This window comes from Salvelinus sp. IW2-2015, linkage group LG5, assembly GCF_002910315.2.
Source record: "Salvelinus sp. IW2-2015 linkage group LG5, ASM291031v2, whole genome shotgun sequence".
Lineage (NCBI taxonomy): Eukaryota > Metazoa > Chordata > Actinopteri > Salmoniformes > Salmonidae > Salvelinus > Salvelinus sp. IW2-2015.
The window spans coordinates 29709808-29725892 of record NC_036844.1 but is presented as its reverse complement, the minus strand read 5'-3'; the positions used below and the strand labels follow the sequence as shown (position 1 = coordinate 29725892).

The following is a 16085-nucleotide window of genomic DNA, read 5'->3' as shown; positions in this document are numbered from 1 at the left end:
GCTGAGCCCCAGTACTTAATGAGAGAACATCTCCTCTCCTCATTGGAGAAAAGCCACCATTCCATCTCTCACTGATTATGTAGGACAGTACAGGACAGGATTATCTGGGTGCATCTGCTATGTAATGCAGTGGGCTCCTCTGTCAGTCCATCTCCCAGAGACTGTTGGGGAAGTAGTGAGAGAAAAGAGGAAGAGGATACAAGAAAGAGCAGATGGAATGAAGTATAAAGAGTGAGAGAGGCATGTTGCCCTCATGAACATTTAGGGCAAGACACATTACCGATGAGCCCTAAGAATAATGCCTCAACCAAATTAGTTTCTGAGAAACCAGACTGTTAAGTCCTGTTCAACTGCAAGCCTTAATGCTCAAATCAGCTTTGTTTTTCAAATCCGTTTTGGACAACTGACTGTCCAACAGCAAGTTACAAGTGACTAAATGGATTTGTTTGTATTCAGACAGCAGTCAAGGCTATGCTAGTTGTCATAGTAATGACAGGTGTATGCGCAGTGATGTAGGTTGATTGGTGGTGGTGATTGTGCTTCCTATCACTCAGAAGTTATGTAGCAAGGTAAGGTGACAACAATGTCTGCCATGGACTTTCCCAGTTGCTTTGAATATTCAACATCATTGGGTAAAAACACTGTTAATTCCTCAAAGGATACAATTATCCAACTTTCAAAAAAAGTCCCTTTTGGCTAGTCACAGCAGTCAACTAGATAGCTCGGTAGCTGTTTAGCTAGCCACAGCAGTCAACTAGATAGCTAGGTAGCAGTTTAGCTAGCCACAGCAGTCAACTAGATAGCTAGTAGCTGTTTAGCTAGCCACAGCAGTCCACCTAGATAGCTAGGTAGCTGTTTAGCTAGCCACAGCAGTCAACTAGATAGCTCGGTAGCTGTTTAGCTAGCCACAGCAGTCAACTAGATAGCTCGGTAGCTGTTTAGCTAGCCACACCATTCAACTAGATAGCTAGGTAGCTGTTTAGCTTTCTAGCACATTCACTCATTTGTTTGTAAACAATTAACAAGCTAGTTAGCTACCACATGTTCTTGTCAAACTGTCAAGAGAGTAGCTATCAAACAACAAAATATCTCAAATAACAGTCTTAAAACCACTTGAGGGCAAATAACACAGKTTTGACCATTCAGACACAAGTCACATGGCCAGGAATCAGATTTGTATCTGACTTTAAATGTGGCTTGAAACATCCGATTCCATGTGCTTTTTGGCTGTTCAGCTTTTTGACTGTTCAAACAGATTTGAATTGGAAATGCAAATAAATAGAATCTGGGTCACTTCAGACTGCCAATGTGATCACGGCTTTAGTAATGAACCTGTCACACACACACTTGGGGAGACATTGTGGATCAATAGCCCTGAGCCCTCATAGAAATCTCATGTTTTATGAAACAGATAGATATAGGTATAGGTTACTATTCTAAACTAAGGAAAATATGATTACGCCTAAAGGAATCTGGAACTCTGTTTGGATACAATGTGAGGTCTGACTGATGACAGCTTTTGAATGCATGAATGAATGAGTGAGCATCAATACAGAACAACTCAAAGCTCATTGATGTTTGAGTGGATTTATCATTAGGTCTATTTTTGATCRGTCTGTCTTGTGCAGGGCCATCAGTTAGCCTTGTGGAGACGGCAGTAGGGACTATTTCAATGATGTGTTAGTCCTGGTCTATGCTGCAGTGGCGATTATCTGGGATTAAGCTTCTCTAAGCGCTCTTTTGATTGACTCAAATCACACTGGCAGCTGGCTAAGGCCAATCTCTCTTTTCCCGTTGAACATTACAGACCCCAAGGTTCTCTAACCTAGGCACCTTAGAGCTTAGGAAACCATGGTTACTAATAGCGAGGGAGAGAGCCAGTGTGAATGCATTACTAGGATCTAGGCTGTTTTAAACAGAAATAATGGGTTGGCCTTTATTCTCCTTCAGTGCCTCCAGGACTGCAGTTGAGTACATTTCAGGTTATGTTTCATACTCACATTACACGAGTTTGACCTAAAACACATTTTATTCGCCGTCTGCCTATATTGACCTGCGCCTCAAGGCACAGAAGAAGAGGTCAGTCTGGACGATTGAGGCATTTTCTTTTGCAAACAAAATGAGTGTGCACATATGAGCGTGCGTCTGTGTGCTTCATCCCCAATTTGATGCCCTCAAATAATTATATAGGCTAATCCAGTGCAGCAGTGGAAGCTGCTGAGGGAAGGACAGCTCATAATAATGTCTGGAATGGAGTCAATGGAATCAAAGATGTGGTTTCCATGTGTTTGATACGATTCCATTTACTCCATTCCAGCCATTATTATGAGCCGTCCTCCCCTCAGCAGCCTCCACTGCAGTGCAGGTTATTAGTATTATTATCTGCTGCATAACTGTAAAGAGATGTAAGAACCTGGCACTTTGATAATCCCACAGATGCCTGCAAATACAAACACACACACACACACAATAAGAAAGCGGATGTGATTGTTTGAGACAGGATGGACCTAGAAGGACACAGGAGCAGCCAGAGAACACGGTGACTACATCTGCAATGCAGCGAGAGTACCACCATCATCACACCTGAGGGTATCCTGAGGCTCTCTCACAGCTTAAAAATACACAATATCGGGTGTTGTTGCCTAAAAATGGCGATTTGCGTCATAGTCCTTGTAACACAATCAGTGTATTCACTCCAGAAGTCTTTAGAAATGGTAGTTTAGAGTTGCATTCAACCTTGTGCAGACCTTCTTCTTTTCTGAAAAAAGTAAAAGTAATGTATTCAAGTAAAAAAWWAAAWWAAATGAATGGTTCGATTGAATGGCCAGAACACTAATGGTCACTTCCATCTTCTGCAGTCAAATCAAATCAAATCTGCTGCTCTTTCATAGTACTCCCATCTATACAGTACTGAAGCTCACTGTTGCAAAGCTTTTCCTCAGTCCCCCATGAATCACACTACATGTTTTAACCATCATCCCAATCAATAGCAAAATCCCTGGAGCAAAATTCAATCTCGCCTTAAGAAATAGTTGTAGSAGATCCAATACCAGAGAGTGGTTCAGTGTTTCACAAATAATCTTACTGAGAATATTTGAGAYTTCCCTTCATATCCTGTTATCAAAGCATACAATAATAATTCAAGAAAGTCTGGCATGAGGCTTGCTCATAGATACTGAAAATTGAGAATTTTCTAAATTCATGATTTGACTATCATCTAGAACTGGCACTCCCACCTTTATCATGAAGAGGGCACAACAAAACCTATTCCCCCTCAGGAGACTGAAAATATTTGGCATGGGTCCTCGGATCCTCAAAAGGTTCTACAGCTGCACCATTGAGAGCATCCTGACTGGTTGCATCACTGCCTGGTATGGCAACTGCTCGGCCTCCGACGCAAGGCACTATAGAGGGTAGTGCGTACGGCCCAGTACTTCACTTGGGCCAAGCTTCCTGCCATCCAGGGCCTCTATACCAGGCGGTGTCAGAGGAAGGTCCTAAAAATTGTCAAAGACTCCAGCCACCCTAGTCATAGACTGTTCTCTCTGATACTGCATGGCAAGCGGTAATGGAGCACCAAGTCTAGGTACAAGAGGCTTCTAAACAGCTTCTACCCCCAAGTCTTAAGACTACTGAACATCTAATCAAATGGCTACCCAGACTATTTGCATTMCCCCCCCTTTTATGCTGCTGCTACTCTCAGTCCTTATCTATGTATAAGTCACTTTAATAACTCTACCCACATGTATATATTACCTCAATTACCTCGACTAACTGGTTCCCCCGCACATTGACTCTATACCGGTACTCTGTGTATATAGCCTCGCTATTGCTATTTTACAGCTGCTCTTTAATTATTTGTTACTTATATTTCTTATTTTTGTTTGTATTTTTCTTAAAACTGCATTGTTGGTTAAGGGCTTGTAAATAAGCGTTTCACTGTAAGGTCTACTACACCTGTTGTAGTCGGCGCATGTGACAAATACAATTTGATTTGATTTTTGAAGTTGTTATTCTCATGCAATCCAACAGGTGGCGATAGTCAGCACAACATAATTTGTTAAACCAGACCAGCGAAGAAGACCATTATTTCATCAACTGTCAAGATGGCTGCTGTGTACATGTCAGCGAACCGGTCCGAAAATGCTTTTAGTACAGTTGATATGGTGCCAGAGTGGGCACAAGAAGAAGTTAGCACTGGGGTGAGGAAATGTAATATAGCACTGTTCACTTTACATAGGTTTGAATGCGTTGCCCAAACTGAACACAGAGGCATTTACATGCCACTTTATAGCTAGCTATAGCTAGCTAGCTAACAATGAGACTGCAGAAGCGCTCGCCATGTATGTAGCTAGCTATAGCATTTTACAGCTGATTATGTTGGTAGCCAGCTAGCCATTACCGTTTTTTCTACATAATGTCTTTGGGATTATTTTCACATAAATAAAGCAAAAATGTTGTTCTGATTCTTCATGTCTAATCGCAGACTACCATTATGGCAGTAGAGTTTGATGGAGGGGTTGTGATTGGCGCGGACTCCAGAACAACAACAGGGTAAGTTACTTTAAATCAAGCAACTGTGTCTTACCCGGCTTCCTGACCTAATAGAAATAGATTACTGATTAAGTCGTCCTCTATTCCATTGACATTTTTGTGTTTAAAAACTCTATAACTAGAGCTGCCTAATACTCCCAATCGTTATTTTTTCCCCAACTGGTTGTAGTGCTTACATTGCCAATCGAGTTACTGACAAGTTGACTCCCATTCACGACCGCATCTTCTGCTGCCGCTCTGGTTCTGCAGCTGACACACAGGCTGTTGCTGATATAGTCACCTATCAGCTGGGCTTTCACAGGTAACACACCCTATATGGCTATACCTCTACACAAAGATCAAAAACTCTTCAGCACAGCTATATAGTGGTTATCTTCATACCACTCCCAGGATAAAATAAGTGCTTTGAGAACTATGAAAATATTGTCTTGAGTGTCTGATTCAAGTTTTAATGTACAAGCACAGTGAAATGCCTTTCTTGAGTGTCATTCTATATTTATTCACTGTGAAATATCTCTCCCTCTGTGCCTGCTGCAGCATTGAGCTGGATGAGCCTCCACTTGTGCAAACMGCAGCCAATCTCTTCAAACAGACATGCTACAGATACAGAGAGGAGCTGATGGCTGGCATCATTGTGGCTGGCTGGGACAAAAGAAGGGGTGGACAGGTGAGTTCTCAGCATCTGTATTTGGATCATACACTCCAACCACTTTCCCCCCACTGTCTCAGAGAAATGTGTAGGGTCATTCTACCGCAAAAAGAAAAGAAAGGATTTTAGAACAATCTGGGATGGTGGTGGGCAGGGTATAAAATTAGCACCTGCCAAATGTGGGAAGATCTGGGTATTGGTGGGTAAGAATGTCTGTTTCACCAGCCATGTTGGTCAATTTGCAGGGCTCTACAGTGAGAGCATTACATTCGCAAATAAAAAAAATGAGTATGAGTTAGGGTTAGAAAAATTCTGCAGTAGCTGTTTTGTTTCATTAGATATTAATTACACAAATAAATAGGAATACTATATCCCACCTCGCACAGGAACACTGCCTGACAGGGGAGCTGCTGTGTGCAATGAATGAAGAACTGATGGATTCCTTTTTGAAAGCACTGCCCACAGGCATAAAAGTTGGTCTAATTTAGTCAAAAGTCTACTATGTAAGACTTTGTCCTTATGTTTTTTGGCAATTTACATTTAGCCCTCAAGCTCAGTTGTTTTTCAATGGTAGTTTGAGTCTTCTGCTTCAACTGATAGTTTAGACACACACTAGTCAGATCTCAAATTGTGACAGGAATCAAGTGGTGTCGTTACCATGGTAAACTCACACCCTTAAAGGGGCAGCAAAACATTTTGTCTCTGATATTTTGATTAAAAGACTGAGGTCACCAAAAATAAATGGAAATTGAGCAATATACCACATTACTTCTTACTAATACATTTCTTGTTTTAGAAACATTACAAAGCATGGTCATCCGTTTTGTGTTTTTGATGTAATTATGGTGAAAACATATTTTGGCTGGTAAAAAATCCTAGTGGCTGGTAGATGTATTTTTTTAATCTACCTACCACAGTGGCTGGTGACCAAAAATGACATTTTAGGCCATGGTGGTGGGTGTCATGGCTTGCTGAGATTACATGGATTGACTCTCCAGTGACCCTTCCCTCTCACCCAGGTGTACACAGTCCCAATGGGAGGTATGATAGTGAGGCAGCCAGTGTCAGTAGGTGGTTCTGGCAGCTCCTACATATATGGCTTCATGGATTCTAACTACAAGCCTGGGATGACCAAGGAGGAGTGTCTTCACTTCTGTACCCAGGGTGAGTAGGACCAGAGGTTGACAGTCTAGCACAGTGGTGGGTAATTCCAATCCTGGAGAGCCACAGTGTTTGAAGGCAATTGTTTGAGCCCTGAACTAACAAAGCTGATTGAAATATACCTAATAGCGTTGTTTAAAATGTAAGACCTTGATAAGTCGATTATTTGAATCTGTTGGGAAGGAACATTTGCCTGTACAAGCACAGCGGACCCTGTAGCCCACCTATGATCTTTACACTGTCATTAGGCTGTTTCAAATCTCTTCAACTGCTGCTTTTCTAATCTCTCTTCCACCATATGTCATGACAACTGAACTGAAAATACTTGATAGTCGGATCTGTAATATGTTGGTTGTCGGGTCACATCTAGGTGTTAATGTCCCTCTCTCCATACAGCCTTGGCACTGGCCATGGAGCGGGACGGTTCTAGTGGAGGAGTGGCTCGTCTGGCAGCCATCACAGAGGAGGGCCTGGAGAGACGGGTTGTTCTGGGAAACCAGCTGCCCAAATTCTCCAACGCCTAGACAAGGAGCAGAGGGGAAGTTCCTTTGCTGTGCAGACAACGCACCCCCTGTCAAGTCCATCCACATAAGCGCTATACCTAGTCCTGTGCAGTGTAGGACTTTGGAAAGCCATGTGTTTGTGTCTCATTTTTGTTTTGCAAAATAAGATTTGTCATGCAATAAAAAAATACTTAACCTTAGATACATTTGTGTTCCTGTCTCTCAGGCCTGTTTTGCATTAGCTATTATTTCTTGGAAATTGAGTGAAACTGCACACAAGACAGACTATAAAAGATAACTGGAAGAGATAATTGGCATAACATTTTCAGAGGTGATCTCACCTTCATTGCAGTGAGTTGGAAGTAGACTAAAGCACAACACCATTTCCAAGATGTATAGTGAGGAATGCAGACAGACACCACGGGGAGGACTTTTAACAAAAACTACCCCGAGAAATGTTGCATGCGCAAGTAATACGGACTTGATGAGGTGACGCCAAYGAGTAGATCTATTACGTTGATCTGTGTATTTTCCTCACGTGCTGCTGACTTTTTCATGGCACGCGCTCACGTTTTGCGCGGGACTTTGATATCGTTTGTTTGCAGGCTAGATTGGAAACAGTCTGGCTAACGTTAGCCTATAAAAATACGTTTTTATTGTAGGGCCGTTCTGGTATTGGCTAGGATACCAGGCAATAGTTTTATTTCAAGACTATTATTAATTGATTAAAGGTCACATTCTACATTAGTATTCGTATTTCAGCTGCTCTTCCCTCAGGGTAACAATGTGGCACCTAGCAGACAGAGTAACGTTAGTTAATAATAATGCTGGGCATTTTCCTCRGGTAGAACAACCAGAGGCAGAAGATGGTGATCAGTTCCTCTCGTTTGCCAAGTGAGTTGCTTATGCTGCAAGAGTTCAGGACGTATTATTTTTGAAAGATAAGCCATTATTTCAGGTAATATGAAGCTTGCTTTGTGTTGTATTCTTCACATCCTCAGGAGGTCCAAGGTTGTGCAGCGTCAGTGTTCAGAGATGGAGACTGAGCCTAGCCCTCCCCCACAGTCTAGCTCCTTGTCACAGAGTAGAGAACATTTCTGGCATAGGATTCTATGTCAGCCAAGGTGGATGTCCTCTTCACTTTCACCACCAACAATCTCACTCTTTTATAAACACATCAAGGTTTAGAAATGCTCCAGTCAAATTCTCTCTTACTGATAGAGGTCTGTATGCTGTTTGTTAGTGAAGTGTCTCCTGAGCCCACCACATCCTACAGCCCATTTCAGATGCAGATGTTCTCAAATAAACCTGAAGGACTAGTGAGTACCCTAAGACTTGGTAAACATGTGTTTCACTGTGGCTGTCATTTTTTAAATGGCACATCTTACGATTGAGGTAAAACGTTTTCAGATTTTTTGCCATTATGTTTACACGCAGGTTGGCGTGGACATGGCCGGATCACCTCCAGCAGGACAGAGAGTTAAAAAAGGGGGAAGTCTGGGTCTAGGAAAGCTACCCTCTCCAGTGGAACTGATGGGCCGGAAGAAGAAGGGGAGGACAGGGGGTGCAGCACAGGGCAGCCAGGTGGTGCAACCCAGGGTGGCAGCAGTGCTGCAGCACATTGGGGACCTCCGCAGGAGACAGAGCTCTATTGACCAGTAAGTGAAAGGTTTCTAATGCTAGATAGTGCAGAGGGGACATTGGAGATGGATGGCCTGAGCCTGTGGCTTGTTGGTATTGTTGGTTTTACTGTGCCATCAGGGTAGAATGAGGGGAAACTGATTTTAATTGGATGCCATGGGGGCAGAAATGTGGTTATACATTCAGTGCAGGTGTAAAGGACATCATGCTGCTTGCTTAGCGAATACCACTTCTTACCGATTCYGCCCATACCTGGCATGAACGTGGGAACTCTGCCTTGCTAGGACACGTGACCGCCCTCCTGAACCGTCTTACCAGTCAGCCCCACGCAAAWAGCTACTGTAGCTATTCGCTGGTGCAAGTGGGGACACTTCAGGCTGAGGATTAAGTTTCACACATCCCCATGTGCTACACAGGGATAGAAATCTACAAGGGCAACTCTGAAAGGCTGTTGAGTCATAGTAGAATATCATAGGTGACTGAATAAAACAGAAAAACTCATTATTCCTACTTTTACGATTGTTGGTTGCCTTTGGACGATAAGCATTAAATATAGAACAGTAGTTCTTAAAATGAACCCAAACACYATCATGTCCCAGGTTGAAGCAGGGGAGTTGGTGGGGCTCCAAACCCAGGTGTAAGGCAGAAGAGGGCCATTCCCAGAGGCAAGCAGAGGACAGCAGCATGACTATCAGCATCACAGTGGAGAAGCAGGATGAAGCTACAGACTACCTCAGTCCAACCCTCACTCGTCCTTACACCCAGCAGGAGGTATGGACTCAACTCTCACTGACTGATATTGTATTTAAGAGTAACTGAAATTGAGGAAGCAAATGTGGATATCCCTTATTCTACTGTGATGTCTTTGCAGGGTCTGTTTGGAGGATTTGAACAAGCATCCCATCTMGCTCCTGGAGGAAATCCGATGATGTCATTTGTCCTGGCAACTGCTGATAGACAAGCCAAGGGGGGTTGGCAAGGCCCTCGTCTGTCCCACAATGAATTTTGGGGCATTGGGCACATTCCAGAGGAATAATTACATTTTTGTTACATTTCTCCAAAGCACTTGTTGAGTTCACATTGTAGAAGGGCTCATAGTTTGTATTGATCAGATTCAGAGTTTAAGCGATATGTTTTGCAATGTTACAATTGWTTTGTTCAGATTTTACAGCTTAAAAATMATGTACAACATTTGGTCAGTTAATTTTATACTGGATTGCCAAGCAATGAAAAAAAAGGAAATAAATACATAACATTGCATTCCAGTGTGACTAGTATGGTCTTGTACTGGGGAGCGTTATATGAAGAAATMAATTGGAGAAAAAAAAGGATTTGACTTGGCTGCTCACCCTGCTCCTGTTTTGACAGACAGATCCCATCCCTCTCCTCTGAGAAGTTCCCGAAGGGCTGGCAACGCGGTCTGAGGTAGTGGAGTGCGYGACTGGTGGCATCAGCCTTCAACTGAGTCCATCTCTCAAAGGACCCTTTGACCTTGTTCTGTCATAGCCAGACAAGCACATAGGCCTGACTAGAAGTACATGTATTTATGTTTGGCTATCAAGGGTGCTGTAAAGTAAGCCTTTTCCCTCGAGAGCCAAGCATATATACATTCATGAATTATAATGTAGTCTACAGTGCTTCAAACCTACTCAACTGTATTCCCTTTTCATTCAGGTATTACAATCAGTTGTTTTTATGAGCCACTTGCCTGTCTTGGTCACTGCCTTTCTCAAAACAAATTGTAGTACAAACATTTAATAAAGACATTAACTTTAGCTTCAGACTTCAATGTAGSATAGTCCTATTGGCCTACTGTAGCCTATCACTTTGTTTTCACACGTCCTCCAGGTCTTTATAGCAGTTTTGTAATCCGAGACTGCATGAGTCATCGTTTTCCAAGTGATGGGATGATGACATTAAGAAAGTGAAAGTGCACATTGTAACGGGATTATTACGGCCCTGACAAAGCCTTCATTGAAAAAGGACGCCATCCCCTCGTCCTCGTAACAGTTGGTATCGCCTGTGTGACATAATGACAAACCGTTATACAGTACATTTTKATGGCACATATCTGCTGTACGCTGTGTCGCTGTTCTTGGCCTGCTTGATGGTCCTGCAGTCCAACCGGGTCAGAGAGATGCAGGTCGAACTGCGGGAGCTGCGTCAGTGGACCAGTCTGGTATGCGGGGACATAAAGGAATCGTCTACTGATATCTCGCGCTGCGGGGTAGGTGAGTTCATACATTTACTAATAGGTTATAGGCTACACGAAAAAMAAAACACTATTGTGAAACTTTGCTTGATGTGTGAAGTAGGTCTATGTTTTTGAGAATTTAMAAGAAGTCAATAAATYTTCTTAGGCTAGGCCTAACCACTAGGAAATGTCAGATTTTGAAGTAAGGAATCAAGATGCTTGTTAATGCTTAGAACAATAGGCCTATTTCACCACAATTATCAATGGAGAAAATGATGACAATGACTTAATTGTTTGCCACCAGGGTTGGGTAGATGTTACATGTAATGTGATTACAAAATAACCTGGGAAAATATTGAAATCAGATGACAGATACTTTTGAAAAACTAGAGGATTATTTATTCGATTACTTTTAAAGCCAGAAAGGATGTTTGTGWAAAAATACATTATCATGCCTTTCGGTTTCCTCAATGACATTCAATTCAGCATCGAAAATAGGCGCAAGTTTAAGTTTGTTCAGCCTCACCACAAGACAGAGACTACTATGATGACACACCAAATGCATTTGATGGATCCTTTTTGTCTTGCAGGGGTGGGCAATTCCAGTCCTCGAGAGCCTGATTGGTGTCACAGTTTTTCCCCAGGTCCAGCTAACACACCTGACTCCAATAATCACCTAATCACGATCTTCAGCTCAGAATGCAATTTGATTAATCAGCTGTGTTTGCTAGGGATGGAGAAAAAGTGTGACAATCAGGCCCGCGAGGACTGGAGTTGCCCACCCCATGCCCCATAAGGGGAAAGTAATCAGATTACGTTACTGAGTAATCCAAAYGTTACATTGCTGATGACAATTTTGGACAGGCAACTAGTAACTGGAACGGATTACATTTAGAAAGTAACCTACACCAACCCTATTTACTACATATCTGAAACATTTGATTCCTATCACGCTATCAGCTAATGTGTAAAGTATGTTTTTGAGAATTTATGAGACATCAATTAATATTCTTAGGCTACTGGGCTATTTTGAAGTWATTAATGCTTAGGAGATCGAGCAATAAGGTTTATTATCCACCACACTTCTCAATGGAGTTGAAGTCTGGAAAAGGATGACAATTACTTGATTGTTTACCACATATCTGAAACAACGGATTCTTGTCACACTATGAGGTTCACATCTGATGTCATCTGGCATTTGACACAGATATCTGACTCTCACAGACATACACAATGGAATGGAATTCGAGGAAAGAGGGAGATTTCAAGACATGGGAGACGGAGACAGCGGCGCACTGGTCAGTCTCATCCGACGCACACACACACACACACACACACACACACACATACACACACACACACACACACAATTTACTTAATAATTTATAATTTCCATGTCATCCAGCAGGGAGGAGTGCCTTTCTTCACCTTGTTCCTCTGTCATCACACTCATATGGTGAGTCGAATGGGCAATGACTTCACATCTATACTGTACATTCTCTTTCTCTCACACACACACACACACGCTATAGCCCTGTTTATACCTGCCGCTAACATGCGTCCTTATCTTGTCCTGATCATGCCCGTTTAAACTTATAAGATATTTTCAAAATTAGATCACTATGCGTCTTTTAATTGTCTACACCTGGCTAAAAATGTGGGCCCAATCAGAATGTGGACAACATCTGGAAAAAGGACGCATGTTAGAACCCGGTATAAACTGCGTTTTGCATTAACTACAATACCCTCAAACATTATTTTGTCTCCAACATACACATACTCCATGTTTTAACCACTATGTTGTCTCAGATGAAGATGACTACACTCTGGTAGAATGGGCTCTAGGACTGAGTCGTCTAGGGGAGGGGCTGCAGGTCTTTGGAGAAAAGGTCACAGTGGTAACCGAAGGGACTTACTTCATCTACAGTCAGGTAGCCTATTAAAACTAGACATTGTCATCTCTTGAGAGGCGGTCAAGCCAAGGTCCCTCTATACCATCACTGTGTTTGTGTACAGGTGCTGTATAAAGACACCACATGGACAATGGGTCATGTGATCAAGAAGCGTCTACATGGTATTGAGACCATCTTGATGAAGTGCATACAGAGCATGCCCAGCAACATCACTGTGGCCCAAAACACCTGCTACACAGCCGGTGAGTCGACCCAACCCCGGCCAGCGTGTGTTACAAACGAGATTCAAATGAATTACTTATAATACGGAACACAATTACAGCACTACTACACCCAGTGCTGAAGTTACTGGTGTTTCTCTCCCAGGTGTCCATTACCTGGAGCCAGGATCCACTCTGGAACTCTCCATTCCCAGGAAATCTGCTGGGCTTGTCCTCAAGCCTCACTCCACCTTCCTTGGCATGTTCAGGATCTGACACTGAGTGACGATCTAACACAAAACCATGTRTCTCCAGAACCCTACAATCACTGCCTATAATAACCCGACATGCTGACCTACTGCATTGTGGTGCCTGATATTTAATAAACTCTTTTCAATATCAAARGTTTTGCAAGTACTACTCAGCCAGTGTTTTCCTTTCAGCACTTATATTGTGGTAGCCTGATACAGAACAGTTACCAAATATCACAAAATGTAGCCTTCTTATAGCATTGGAAAGTGCACAGATGTATGTTGTCACATGTATGTATGTTTCAATCATGTTTGAATTCCATGATTGAAAATACATAGGATATTAATCAAGCAAACAATAGTGCAGTAGTACAGTGACCCAATATCAAATTAAGTTTTAATGATACGTACACAAGTACAGTGAAATGTCTTTCTTGCAAGCTCTAAACAGTACAGTGAGTGGTGACCCAATATGAGTACTGTTGAGTGTACAGCATCATTGTGAATTTCCCTCTGAGAAAGTTTAATTTAGCAGTTTGCCATCCTTGTCTATTGAAGACTGATGTATAATCCAACAGGGACCTCGTGGTCAATACAGTGCGTTCAAAAAGTATTCAGACCCCTTGACTATTTCCACATTTTGTTATGTTAAAGCCTTATTCTAAAATGGATTAAATTGTTTTTTTCAATCAATATCTACACACAATACCCCATAGCGCACAAATAAAAAACAGGTTAGTAGAAATTTTTGCAAATTTAAAAAAATAAAAAACGAAATATAATTTACACTTACATAAGTATTCAGACCTTTTAATCAGTACTTTGTTGAAGCACGTTTGGTAGCGATTACAGCCTTGAGTATTCTTGGTTATGACGCTACAAGTTTGGCACACCTGTATTGGGGAGTTATCCCATTCTTCTCTGCGAATCTTCTCAAGCTCTGTCAGGTTGGATGGGAGCGTTGCTGAGAAGTACTGAGTAAAGGGTCTGAATACTTGTAAATGTCATATTTCAGTTTTGTATTTGTAATAAACATTTTTTTTAAAATGTTTTTGCTTTGTCATTATGGGGTATAGTTGTGTAGATTGATAAGAAAAAACAAACAATTTAATCAATTTTAAAATAAGGCTGTAATGTAACAAAATGTGGAAAAGGTTAAGGGTCTGAATACTTCCCGAATGCACTCTATATACATACGCACGTAGTTTACAACCCGTACAGTAGGTGGCGGCATGCACCTCTAACGAGAATATGGACTGGGGGAGAGAGAGATAGGGCCAGCAATTGCACTGGGGAACGTTCCTCCGTGGCTGTTTCCAAAACCAAGTTTAGAAGTGGACATGACTGAGGGCAGGAGAGAATGGGGTGAGGACGTGAGAAGAGATAATAGGTTTTATTTATTCTTAAGGATATATACAGATGGTTCAAATGATCCAATCAGTGGCAGGGTGGGGGCTTGGGTGTGCTTATTTTTGAATGTATTATTATTACTATTTTTAACCCCTCCACCACCCCTCTCATCGGAGGACAAATATCTTTGTTTTTTCAGTTTTTTTGCTACATATACAGTTGAAGTCAGAAGTTTATATACACTTAGGTTGGAGTCATTAAAACTCATTTTTCAACACCTCCACAAATGTCTTGCTAACAAACTATAGTTTTGGCAAGTCAGTTAGGACATCTACTTTGTGCATGACACAAGTCATTTTTCCAACAAATGTTTACAGACAGATTATTTCACTTATAAATTCACTGTGTCACAATTCCAGTGGGTCAGAAGTTTACATACACTAAGTTGAAGTTGTCTTTAAACAGCTTGGAAAATTCCAGAAAATGATGTCATGGCTTTAGAAGCTTCTGATAGGCTAATTGACATAATTTGAGTCAATTGGAGGTGTACCTGTGGATGTATTTCATGGCCTACCTTCAAACCCAGTGCCTTTGCTTGACAATCATGGCAAAATCAAAAATAAATCAGCCAAGACCTCAGATTTTTTTTTTAAATCCACAAGTCTGGTTCATCATTGGGAGAAATTTCCAAACGGCTGAAGGTACCACGTTCATCTGTACAAACAATAGTACACAAGTATAAACACCATGGGACCATGCAGTCGTCATACCGCTCAGGAAGGAGACACGTTCTGTCTCCTAGAGATGAACGTACTTTGGTGCGGAAAGTGCAAATCAATCATGACTGTTTATTTTTGAACCATTGCTATGGCTCTAAAGTTTCCATGCCCTAATGTGAAACCAAACTAAAATTAGTGCAAGGCAAAAAGATAACGGTGGCTAAATGCCAGAGGGGATGAGTCATTAAGGGGAGTTAATATGTGTGTGATGTGAGGAAAAATGGTCTTCAGGTGCTCTTTAAGGCCGCGGGTTTGGGATTCTTCGGAAAAGGAGGCTGCCCTTGCATGACCCCCTATGTGTCTTCTTGAAATATTGAGTTCAACTCAGTAATCTGTCTTTATAGAATATTGTTCCAAAATTGCCTCAGGTCACAGTCACTCATTATGCTGGATGTTTTCCCTAATGAAGTTGTGACTACACTGTCTGCCAATTTTACAGGCAGTTTTCGCTGCCGTGATGCGCTCACATCCCAATTACTAATATCATGCTTAATCATCATCTCTTCAGTAGCTTGAGAACTTTATCAAAGTCTCCCTGAGTTTCTGAACGTAGAAAAGCTGCATTTAGGATTTCAATTAAACCAATACAGTCCGTCACAGACAATGTAGATCTTTGTAATCGCTTTGTACTGCAGCAAAATCACTAGTGTCAAACAATTTACTAAACGTGACTAACAGGAATAAAATTAGGTTCTCATTTCGTTTGTCTACAAGCCTCTGAAAACTCTGCAAGAACTCTTAAAATACATCTAGCAGTAACAGCATTTACCACAGACCCTGATTTTGAACTCCACCGTACATCCGCGGATCTTCTGCTCATACATGGCCTAACATGGCCTATTGGGATGCAACTCTTTCTGGTAAGTGGTGAAATAAGCATAGCCAGTTAC

The 16085-nt window shown here is 41.8% G+C and overlaps 3 protein-coding genes across 6 annotated transcripts; all 3 read left to right on the top strand.

Annotated features, from left to right (window-relative positions):
- Positions 1-4077: 4077 nt before the first annotated feature.
- On the top strand, positions 4078-7067 carry LOC111964236 (proteasome subunit beta type-6). Its single transcript, XM_023988046.2, has 6 exons — positions 4078-4202; positions 4487-4554; positions 4724-4855; positions 5092-5221; positions 6223-6367; positions 6761-7067. The coding sequence occupies exons 1-6, from the start codon at positions 4107-4109 to the stop codon at positions 6886-6888; spliced, it is 699 nt and encodes a 232-aa protein (XP_023843814.1). The 5' UTR covers positions 4078-4106; the 3' UTR covers positions 6889-7067.
- A 357-nt stretch (positions 7068-7424) lies between these two features.
- On the top strand, positions 7425-9641 carry LOC139022472 (uncharacterized). The gene is made up of 6 exons (XM_023988040.2): positions 7425-7761; positions 7869-7991; positions 8111-8186; positions 8305-8525; positions 9108-9279; positions 9380-9641. Exons 1-6 carry the CDS (start codon positions 7652-7654, stop codon positions 9542-9544), a joined length of 867 nt encoding a protein of 288 aa, XP_023843808.1. The 5' UTR covers positions 7425-7651; the 3' UTR covers positions 9545-9641.
- An 800-nt stretch (positions 9642-10441) lies between these two features.
- tnfsf13 (TNF superfamily member 13) lies at positions 10442-13182 on the top strand. 4 transcript variants are annotated; one of them, XM_023988042.2, is made up of 6 exons: positions 10442-10735; positions 11910-12000; positions 12111-12158; positions 12512-12633; positions 12719-12857; positions 12982-13182. In XM_023988042.2, the coding sequence occupies exons 1-6, from the start codon at positions 10541-10543 to the stop codon at positions 13089-13091; spliced, it is 705 nt and encodes a 234-aa protein (XP_023843810.1). In that variant the 5' UTR covers positions 10442-10540; the 3' UTR covers positions 13092-13182. The 4 variants fall into 4 exon arrangements, with proteins under 4 accessions (XP_023843810.1, XP_023843809.1, XP_023843813.1 ...); XM_023988041.2 differs by having other exon boundaries at positions 12108-12158; XM_023988045.2 differs by lacking the exon at positions 12512-12633 and having other exon boundaries at positions 10442-10739; positions 11927-12000.
- The last annotated feature ends 2903 nt before the right edge of the window (positions 13183-16085 follow it).